This window comes from Onychostoma macrolepis, chromosome 16, assembly GCF_012432095.1.
Source record: "Onychostoma macrolepis isolate SWU-2019 chromosome 16, ASM1243209v1, whole genome shotgun sequence".
Lineage (NCBI taxonomy): Eukaryota > Metazoa > Chordata > Actinopteri > Cypriniformes > Cyprinidae > Onychostoma > Onychostoma macrolepis.
In genome coordinates this window covers 28,082,378-28,094,350 of record NC_081170.1, presented here as the reverse complement: position 1 = coordinate 28,094,350, position 11,973 = coordinate 28,082,378, and the positions used below count along the sequence as shown (strand labels likewise).

At 37.2% G+C, this 11,973-nt stretch overlaps 1 protein-coding gene across 8 annotated transcripts in view; it reads left to right on the top strand.

The window, feature by feature from the left end:
* The first annotated feature begins 1,508 nt into the window (after positions 1-1,508).
* Positions 1,509-11,973, top strand: part of LOC131522347 (protein FAM133A-like) — a 30,416-nt gene continuing 19,951 nt past the window's right edge. For 2 of the 8 annotated variants that reach the window (XR_009266510.1, XR_009266508.1), the window contains exons 1-6: positions 1,509-2,087; positions 2,886-4,758; positions 5,201-5,292; positions 5,553-5,589; positions 7,234-7,387; positions 8,432-10,156. Coding sequence is in view for 5 of the 8 variants with exons in the window: in XM_058747789.1 (XP_058603772.1) it covers positions 9,501-9,750; positions 9,926-10,156 (481 nt within the window). In the remaining 3 variants the exon portion in view is untranslated. The other 6 variants (XM_058747791.1, XM_058747792.1, XM_058747790.1 and 3 more) reach the window with 6 other exon arrangements.

Genomic DNA, 11,973 nt, shown 5'->3' with positions numbered 1-11,973 from the left:
GTTATAAAATCTCTTATTTTAAAATATCTGTGTTTTTACAACTTCCAGCTGCTGGCTAAAAATGGAAGTAAAATCATGATAAGAAATTGCGCTCTTACAAAGATCTACAATAAATTACAATATGAACACTGTAAGTACTGTATACATTGTCATTATTCATTAACCGTAGATCAAAAGCAATCACTGTGTGCTGTATCATTACCAACTGCTCGGAAACCACTCACCAGTAGAACATTTATTTAAATAATAGCTTTTTGAACTTTAATGAATGTGTTAAACTTAAAAAAAAAAAAAAAAGTATCAAAGTCATATAGCGATTCTAGCTTTTCCTTCCCCAAAATACCATTTCAAATAATTACTAAGATTTTTTATACAATTTATATTTAAAAGTTTCTATGACCTTAAATTGATTAAAAAAATTAATTTAAGACTTTTAGCAATTATTAATGTAATTCCCACCTACAAGAGGAATAGCGGCATTCTACTAATATAACTTACTAATGTTTGCTAAGGAGGAAACCCTATCTACAAGGTTAACTACCTATTGCAAAACAAAATTTGAACCTATAGTTTTCAAATGGTGTGTGCAAATGGTTAATATAATAAGATATAATAATATATTAAAATATTAATAAAGATATAAATAGATTGGACTGCCACCTCTCGCGCATTCAGCGTGAGACGGTCAGAATTCACTCTAAACGCCACAGGCAGACACGATGTAAATAAGATATTATTTGCAGATGTAAGAGCTTCATATCACGGAACATCGTGGGATCGCGATAAATTGAAGTGAGTGACAGCTTTTTAGTGATTAACGTTATATATGAAAGCGCTATTTGCTCGCTTTCTAGGCTATAATCGATTCAGAATTTAAATAAGTTGTTTTAAGTGCTGCTAATAGGACCAACAGCCACATCCCAGATAGCAAAATACACTCGGGCCAGCTCCGGTTAGATTCTCGCCCGCCGGAGACTTACTTTACAAGCCACTTTCCCCTGCGTTTTTCAGTCAGTTTCTTGACTTTCCCCCTCTTATGAACAACACATTGTCGTACATAATAAAAGCTCCTTGTGTTTTCTCGGTTTGGCCGATTATGGCATCCTTATGCCGAGTTCACACTGCACGATTTTAGCCCGATTTTTCACTCGCCGACAGGTTTTGATAAATCACCGACAAATGCCCGGCATCGGAGGCAAATCGGAGCTCGTTCACGCGAGTGACAATCGCGCAGTGTGAATTACCAAAGACGCGATCTGAGAGAATCGCCGACACGTCGCCGACGCCTGTGAAATATTTGGCATGCTAAATATCTGGAGCTGTCGGCGATTCACAATCAAGCTGTGTGCAATGATTTCTGACTGAAAACTACATCCCGATGACAGTGGCGGTCTTAACATAGAGGCATAGGTAGGCGGTTGCTTGGGGCCCCCTACCGGCGGTCGAAGTAGGGGGGCCCCCAACCAACCTAAAAAAAAAACTAAAAAAAAAACCTTATCATCATGAACGCTTCAAAAACATGGTGAATTGTATTAATATTCTTAAGAAATACGTTGAAACATTGAAGTAGTAGTTAAAATGTCCAGTTCATGGTTATCTGTCCCTACACATATACACCCCCTACTTTCATAATGAAATGGACCAGTCCGTGACGGTGCGCGGCGCGAAAGATAAACACACAGTGACAGGAGGACTGGGAAGTACACAAACAGAGACGAAGCAAGACGCGAAAATGAAACGATGTTACCCAAGCGGCTCAAATTAGAGAAAAAAACGAAAAGACACAGATAAGTATTTGGCAACGCTGCTGAAGATGACACACTTTTTTACGGCTACTGTTGTTGGGGTTGGGGATGCAGACAGCCCAAAGCGTTGAACATGCCGCTACAGCAGCATCAGCAACAGCTAGCTGTGAAGTGGCGCTAGTTGTAGTTGAGGATAACATTAACCAAGAAATCAATGAAAAGGACATCACGTTGTTGCCGCCCGCCGTCACCGACAGTGTTATCGACTTTGACACAGATGAGGTGGAAGAGTTGTCCAGTGATGGCCATTTTGACACCGATGATGACGATGATGGGGCTTTGGTGAGTCAAATGCCTACTTCTGCTAGTAATAGCCCTAGCCATACCCTAATAAAAATGATTTTGTGGTGAAGTAAATACTACAGAAAAAAACATGTAATTTCTACATGTAAACGGTCTCATTCTCTCTCACTCACTCACATACACTCACGTGGATATACATGGATTTGCTTGGAGCCAAATGCAACCTCACCTCTCCCAGTTCGCCCCTCTTACCCCCTCTCACTCACTACTCATTCACTCACTCACTCAGACAGACAGACACACACACACACACACACACTTTCTGTCATACCCTGCATCCTGTACATGGGTCTGCTTATGCAATGGCCCTCTCTCCCACACACACACACACTATCATGTACATAGGTTTGTTTGTAGAATGTTTGAAATGTCAATCTCAAGTAATACCAACTGCAACCTCACTCACTCACTCACACATACAAAGTAAATTATTCGTCTTGACAGTATTTGTTAAGTATATGACTGTTTGTGGGGGTTTACCCTAACTTTTCTTGCTGGTTATATTGATTTGATCTTAAAAAAAAGAATAAACAGTGCTGGTTTCCTGGCATTTTGGCAAAGACGTGTTATCTGAAACCTTATTCTCTGTTGGGTTCCATCGTGACTGTTAGTTTGTATTGTGCTACACTGTGTTCTCTGCTTTCCATCTTCATTTTGGAGTAAAGTGTATGCAGGGTTTAAAGGGGAAGGTTTTTTCTCTCCTCTCCAACCTTTACTTCCCCGTAGATTAGCTTTACCTGCCTATCCACCATTTAGTCAGTACTTTCTTTTTTAAAGATTGGATGGGGGGGGCCCCATACATACCTTCGCCTTGGGCCCCCAATTTGCTAAATCCGCCACTGCCCGATGACCTTCAGCCAATGAGAGACAAAGATACAGGGCAGAGGGAAGTTTGGTGAGGAGTTATAGACCATATCAGTATTTTAATATGTACAATTATATCATACAGAAACAAGCAGAAACGCTTGACCAGCCGCAACATCAGCATAACAGTTACTGCAAATTATTATTTACCAGAACACAATCCCTGTTCCCTGCATCTCCCTCCTGCATAATCTGTTTTTGTTTTTGTAGCTGGAAATCAGCGCACAGACCATTTGCAGGCTATATTTTTTAATACTTCCAGTCTCGCTCGAGAACAACGGTCTGACGCACGCGGGTTCTCGCGTTATTTCCTTATCACTTCTCGCGTAGTTTGCAGATCAGACAGAGTTGTCGGCGATTCTTCCTATTGTGAAATCGTGCAATGTGAAAGCCCCTGTCGCCGATCCATCGTGCAATGTGAACACAGCAGCGACTGAATGCTACCCCAGATAGTCATGCAGTGTGAAAACAACAGCGATCCGACGAGTTTGAAAATCGTGCAGTGTGAACTCGGCATTAAACAACGCAAAACGCAGAAATTTTGAGTTTCTGCTACTGATTCCTATCGAGAAAAATCACTTCCTGCCCTCCAGCTGCATTTTGCGCGTCATCAGTGACGTCATGTGCAAACAACCTATTGGCTAAATATGTTATCAGACACACCTACCATGGCTGAGTGTTGGCAGAGCTAACACGTGACCGACCACTTCTACAATCGGATTGGCCAACCCGTACTGCTCTGGAAAAAAAATTGTCAAAAATTGGTAAGAGTTAACTCCACTGGAAATATTGTTCTTTTTTTATTTTTTAGAGAGCGGTCGTTATTACTTGCATGTTAACCAAAATCGCTATCTCAATTTTCTTCTCAGCCTAAACATAACATGTTTGATCAAGCACATTACCGCCCCTTGCCTGGCAACGGGAGCAGTGCGCTGCTGGGTCCCAGCTAACACACGCCAACAGTTACGTAATTTATTTGTAATTTTTGGTAATTTCATGACTTACCAACAGACAACGTTACCACAACGTCGTATGTTCGTAATTCCATTACCATCCCATTACCAACTCACAACGTCGTCAGTACGTCCTCATAACGTAACAAGATCACCAAAAACGTCCCAGACAGGTCCTCTATTCGTAATAATTTGGTAATTTCATGACTTACTGACAACATAACTGCAACGTGACTAGCCATAATTTAATTAAACTGCATTTCTTTTAAAGATTTTATTGCTATTGCTATTATTTATGCTAGTTTTTGAAACACTACAAAAAAATGCACAATTTCAACTCTTTTTGTGAACGTTCCTAAAATATTGTGCTTGACATTTTCATTCATTTACAGTTTTATTTATTTATTTATTTATTTTATTATTATTATTTTTTAAATAAAGAATTGACTAAACTGCCCAAGTTTTCCTTGTGGCCCCTTAGAAAATTAATTGCCCACCCCTGGTCTACATGCAAGAAGGCTTTCTAATGAAATAAGGTGGTTGAGTGTTCATTAAAAAAAAAAAAAGTGTGAGTCAAATGCAGAGTGCCATAGAACTACATTTAAATAAATTAAATGTATGATTCAATAATAATTTAATTAGATTGTTATTTATTTATGTAATGTTCTAATTTTATATGATTATTTATGTAAATTCTGCGTGACTATGACGAGCTGAACTTTCGAACCGCGTTCAAACACTGGAGCGGAGGGAGTTGCCATGGTAACGGGGCGTCAACACAACGACTGTCAAGCAAGAAGCTCCGTTTCTCGCTGCTGTTTTTACTGTTTTCGGTAAGTTTAGTCCCTAAAATCTCACAAATATTAAATATAACTATTTACTCCTCTCTTGCTTGTATTTGAGTCGCTTCTGGTGAAATTAGTTCATAGAAATGGTTTAGTGTCTTCTTACGAGTCCGTTAGCATCTTAGCCGTTTTCAGAGGAAGTAAGTTAGGCTAACTCCATAGACTGAGCTCTTTTTGAAAGTTTGGGATTTTAATCAAATCTTTATGTGTAGATGAGAGGTTTTGACAGTTCTGTAAAAGTTTTGCTGGTAATGTTTCAGTGGGTGATTGGAAATAGGCTCCTTTATTTAACTTAAACATATAGCCTACACTGTACCGTTAATCGGTGACGTCACTTACATCAGCGGGACAATTAACTGAATCTAGTTCAAACGTATTTTGATCTCTCACAGTCAACAAATATTGATGATAAACTGTTCTGTTACTTCAGAAGAAAAAAAACACAGCAACATGGGAGGCTCCAAGATTTCATAATTTCTGAAGGGAGCCGCAGACGGAGAAGTAAGGAACACAAGTGAACAGGTGAAGCTTCTTAAAATTTTAAGAGGGCTTTGACATCCACAAGAAGTATGAGCAATTAAATAAGTAAACCTAGAAGCAAATTATGTTATGTTAAAAAAATATTTTCTGTATATTCTTCTTTCTCTTTTCTACATTTCACCTGCTCTAGCTTGGTTCCTTGTAATAAACCTGGCTGGCATTGTATACTAAATATTGTTGTCTCTGTGACAAATTGCTTCTTATGTTCCTACATTCTTCCATGTTGATGGCCTGCACCCCAGACTCAGAGCGGACGTCCTGTCGGACAACATCTCCCAGGTACAATGAACTATATGGCTAATGCTCACAAAGGCTGAATTTATTAAAAATGCAGATTAAAAAAAAAAAAAACAGTAATACTGTGAAATATTATTACAAATTAAAATAGCTGTTTTCTGTGTGAATATATTGTAAAATGTCATTTATTCTTGTGATCAAAGCTGCAATTTCAGCATCATTACTCCAGTTTTCAGTGTTACATGATCCTTCAGAAATTATTCTAATATACTGATTTGCTGCTCAAGAAATATTTTTGATTATTATCAATGTTGAAAACATCCTTTAAAAAAAATACTTTAAAAAAACTTTACACTGTTAAAGCATTCACACAAAAATATTCCGCACAGCTTTTCTTTTTTTTTTTTTTTACATTCATATTTGGATCATTCTACAGAAACATCCACTTTTGGTATGGCAAGATGTCTTAAAATGTATTTCTTTTTTTAACGTTTAAACTTAGACCACACTATTAGATTACCTTTTGACTTTATGAATACGCATAAATGACAGCTAAATTATTTTTATATTTTTTGTACCATTTATTTAAAGACCACATTGTAACATTTTTTTTGTCATTGGTGTTACCTTCTTTGTAAATTTTAGAGGTTTTTATTAAATATTATTTCTCGATTTTTTTTTTTTTTTCAGCACATGTAGTCAGAGTTACAGAAAAACAATGATAATGTGACAAATAAGGAGATTATGTTTTATTTATTTTAATCAGGTTTGTTAAAAGTGTGATTGAATGATGTTAGTACATTTGCGCAACCATGTATTTGCTATAACAATGAAAATATTTGGGGAAAAAAACAGTTATAAACAACTAATGATGCAATCCTTTAAATCTTAACTCTTGAGTGAAGCAGAATTCAGTGGATGTAAAATTAATTATTATCATGCCACATGTGACACATTTTATGTAATGTGACAGAAAAAAAAAAAAACACGGTAACACCAGTGACATACATTAGACCAAAGATCCTTATTCTTCAGCTATAATTAATAGATGAGACTAAATTGTTACATTCGGCATACATTTGGCAATTAGTGAAAGTAGTTAGTAAAAGAACATAAATGTAAACTGATCTTCACTGGTGTAACCCATAAGGAAGGTAACACCAGTGACAGATTTCATGAAAAATGCATTTTACAAAATGTCTGCTGCAAGGTATCAAACCACATGTTGTCAATCATGGTATACTCACTAAATTAAGTAGTTTAATCCATTTGTATTCTAGTTTTTTACAATTCCCTAACAATAAAGTAGGTCATACCAGTGACTTCAACTAAAAGCCTCATATGAAATCATGAGATAAATGAGAAAATTTCTGATAACTGAAAAGATACAGTGGACTTATCATAGGCCTTTCTTCATAGATCTTCAGAAAATAGGAAGAAGGAAGTCAAGTGATGTCATCAGTGTGATTTTTATTTAAAAATAAATGGTTTTTGTTAAACGGTAACACCAGTGACACAACTCCAAATTACATTTTAACATATTCACACAGAAAACATCTCATAACCTTGCACTTCAGTTATATGTGATGAAATAAATAATCTTTTGTCTGAAATAATATGAACAGCAGCTATTCTAATCTTTCTTCTTTTGGTTTCCTGTTTATATCTCGGGATGTCCATCCCAAGGTTACTAGAGATTACACCAGTTCCAGTTTGGATCCAGCCTTGCGTGTGATGTCTTCAGAAGACGCTAGCACTCACAAAGACTTCAGATGATGGCAACTAGATGAACATACAAAGCTGCCAAATAATCCTTATATTGTAATCATTGCCCTAAAAGGTAAGTTTGCAGATTTTCAACCAGCTTTGTATTGTTACAGTGTTGGTAATATATGTAAATGAACAAGGTTTACCTGTTCTCTGAATTACTTGTATCGAGATTTCACCATAAATGAACAAATTTTCAAAAATGAGTCACTTTTTATGGTCATTTAAGACATAACAGATTATGTTTGCGTGAATACTTAAATACTGTAATTCTGTGTATGTGTGTATATTTATTGGGATCACACGCCGTAAGAAGCGCCGTTATGCGCTCACTTCAGAAAGCATGCAAATAAACATATATTTAGATGTTTAAATACTATTTAGAGCATTGGGATCGCTAGAAGAGGGCTTAATGAACTCATTTTTGTGAAAACCTCAAATTCGACCAAAATCAACATCTTTCACTTCTGTGTGCATTTCAGACTCATTTTACCAGCACAGGTCACATTTATTAGTAAGCAAAACTCTGCCAGATGATGCAAACATTTCTTTGTCCTGTGTACTATAACTTTTGAACAGGAACTAATACTCCTTTGACTTGTTTGAGAAGATTTAGATGGAGGATTTCTCCCTTTTCTCTATTTTATTCGTTTTTTTATATACTACTACTATTAAATTATTAATCAGTTTGGAAATCTTTTTACCACATTTACTAAAGATGACTTTGGGACTGAGTATGTATTTATGATGCAAATATAAATTACTGTAAATGAACCTAAAACGCTGTTGCATGCCTTTCTCATAAGGTTAGCAATGTTATTTATTATAACAATAATATTATTTAGCGAAGTTATTAATGAGATAATTTAAAAAGGCTATATAGTGACTTCATTAAATGATCCACTATGAAAATACAGTTTTATCAATGTACTTTTAGGGAGGAACTTGTCAACAAACCTCACAGCGCATCAATGAAAGCAGTTTGACAATTACAGATGGGTGTGTTGGGTCAGGGTTAGATCTGAATTCTGCAGGTGGGTAGATCTCCAGGAACAGGATTGGGCGGTCCTGTTATATTGTTTATGTATGATTTTGAACTGTACTATTTTTACTGCAGGTTTTTTGGATTCCCAGTTGAAGACATCAGTACATCAGATGTTGGCCTGGACAGCTGTATCTACAGTACACCACACTGACCTCTCTTCTTTTGCATAGATGGCTGACTACTACCATGTTCTATAGTGTTATTGGTATTATGTTCTAAGGTATTATTATATTAAAACTGAGCACCTGTGACAGTGGAATTTGTAGTTGTAAAGAATAGACACATGCGTATTACAGGTAGTAAATTTAAAGTCACAGTTTTTTTTTTTTTTTAGGAGTTCCAAATGTTGTTTTTTTTACTCTTTCTCTCTAACAAACACAACACAACAGTTACATAATTTAAAATTCTGAGGTGCACGAATCATATTCTACAAATAACAAATTAAGAAACTCATGTGAATGTGGGGCAAAACACATTCACACACCCAAATAAAAAATGTGAAGTCATGAACAAATTTTGCACATTTGCATATATACAGTCATAGTCAGAATTATGGACACCCTTGGTAAATATGAACAAAGAAGCCTGTGAAAATAAATCTGAATTGTCAATCCTTTTTGATAAAACATGAAAAAAGGGGTAGGGGGAAGCTCATTAATTTCTAGTGATTATCGCCGATTTGGTTGCACAGATACTATTTAAACTAAACTGAGCTAGACAATGACATCTCTGAATTAACTGGCGACGTCACGAAGTTACGTTGTAGCAACGTATCCGGGAATTTCACTTTTCCGGTTGTCGCAACGTAACTAGTTACTTTGTCACAACGAAAGTTTTGTCGTCAAATTACGTTGCAGTTACGTAACAATCACGTATTATGGTTAGCTGGGGTACCATGCATTTTACCCGGGCAATGGCACGGAGGGGAAACGCTGAGGGCGAAGAAGGAGAAGATTCCACAAACAAAAGTGGTAAGTTGTGTTTATAAATGAAAAAAAAAAAAAAAAGTTTACATGAAGCTGATATGTCGCGTGACGCAATTATATACAAAGTCAATTAAAAGACGCAAATTGATACAAATTTGTGCTGGACGATGCGTCACGGGAGCATAATTAATGGGAGACGTAATTAAGGTCATATAATGCATACAACTTTTGACTCTGTGCTTACGAGGTTTGGACCTTTTTCCCCTCTGACATGTATTAGTAATTTTTCATGCTATATTTTGCAGCTGATAAGATGGACAGTCTCAAGCCTGTTAAACAACATATTCTCTGGAAAAAGAAGGCTGAGATGCTCCAGTCTCGCGTGGATGAGCTGGAGGAGGAAAATGGCTTGCTCAAGAAGCAACTTGAAGATAAGTCTGCACAAGAGTACACAAGTATGTAGAGGTAGAGCAGATGACTCTCCAGAACTTGTGTGGGCTTCAAAATAATTCTGCCAGTATCACTACAATATTTTAGCCATGTTTAAAAATATTATTGCCAGCCTTTCCATATTATTTTTCTACCCAGAGGGTGAAGTCACACTTTAAAGTTTGTTTGTGTTTGTTTCATCATTTCACAGATGGGAACATGGAGATTACAGCCACTGAAGATGAGGAGCCACAGGCCATGATGTTGGACTCCAGCACTGATAGTAGCACCGATTCAAGCTCTGATGACTCCAGCTCTGACTCCAGCTCCAGCTCTACCTCTGACTCTTCGGATGAGGAAAAGAAGAAAAAGAAGCGTAAAAAGAAGAATGGCAAGAAGAGAAGCAAAAAGACGAAGAAATCAGGCAGAAAAGGAGAGCAAGGTATGGTAGGCTTAAAACATGGGTTTTTAGGTTATTATTTTTAGCTAAGTGTTTTTTATTGGATTTGAGGCATTATGTACACTATCCCCCAACACCACTCTTATCATCTCTCTTTTAAATGACATGACACTAAAGGGATAGTTCACCCAAAAATTTTAATTCTGCCATTAATTACTCGTCCTCATGTTGTTCCAAACCCATAAGACCTTCGTTAGACACCAATTAAGATATTTTTGATAAAATCCGAGAGCTTTCTGATCCTCCACTGGTCCTACCACGGTCAACCACTGATGTCACACGGACTGTTTCACCAATGTCCTTACTATGTTTCTGTGCCTTGATCGTGTTAGGATCCTTGCTGTCTATGGAGGGTCAGAAAGCTCTCAGATTTAATCAAAAATATCTTAATTTGTTTACCGAAGATGAATGAAGGTCTTACGGGTTTGGAACGACATGAGGGCGAGTTATTAATGACATAATTTTCATTTTTGGGTGAACTATCACTTAAAGCTTAACTGTTCTGTTAGAGCCAGAGCCAGTGCTCCACAATTCTGTGCTGTTTGTTTTTCTTGAATCAGTGATGATCCATATCTAGCTTATATTTTTATTACAGGTTTCTTACATACACTATATTGCCAAAAATATTGGGTCACCCCCTTCTAATGAACAGGTTTGACTACTGTAACGGTGGGGGTCGCCCTGGCACAAATAAAATCTCTTTAAGTCTTTTTCGGCGCCAGCCAGGATTGATCCTGACAAAATTAAAGTAACCCAGGATAGCCAATAAAAAAACCACCTGTTACAATATTAAGTCACAAAAATAGTCAGAAGAAAAACTGTTCGAAATGGGAAGATTTATTCCACAATGTCCATGAAGAATCTTGGTTGAAAAATAAGTAACAGGAAAAAAAAACATTTCAGCACTTTGTATCAATTCAAGGGTGAATTCGGGGAATTCCTCCGTGTAGTAATTGCGTCACACTATTTCACGTTTCCAACATGGCAGATTCACATCCACAGTCATTCATAAATTGTCCATAGAAAAAAAACAAAAAACATTAAATAAGCATTTTGTTCATTTCATTTGTTCATTTCATAATTAAGCAATAACATTAAACCACACTCTTAAAGCAACATTTAATCATTTACCAGTCATGGAAAACAAAAAAGAAACCCACCGAATGTGCGGGGATGAATATCATGCGAGTGCGTGCGTGTGTAGAGAGTAAATGAGTGTGCGTAATGGTGGCGTAGAAATACTGACCAAGTTCACAGTCATGAGGGGAGCTGAAGCGTGTATCTAGTGGTCATCAGACACCAGGACAGGTGAATAAGCAGCCGTAACTTGTCTTCAGAACCACCTAACTAAATCCGGATAATCTTGAAGTGCAACGCTTTAAAAAAATCACGTGGGACTCCGCAACGCACCAGATAGCGTTCGCAGAAGGCAACAGTTCCTGACGCGGCCGTCTTTCCACCTACTTCACTCTCACACTGCAATCCTTACCGATGACGCAATCCTCCTGGGTAAGATCACTTCCTTATATCCTTTTTTCTTCCGCCATTAATTGAAACACTCCACCCCTAACGCGCAACGTAAAACGAAAGTAAACTGAAAAAATATTGTGGCCCAAAGTATTTTGCACTGCCACACTCTCCCTCCCTGGAAGAAAACAACCCGTGGTTGTTTAAAAGGAAGCATGGATTAGAAACCTAGGAATTCTTCTTCCTCATCAGAGGCTTCTTGAAATAGATCAATGAGTTTGCGTTTTTCCTTTGTCTCCAATTCCTCGGCTGTTGGAAAACACATTTTTAAA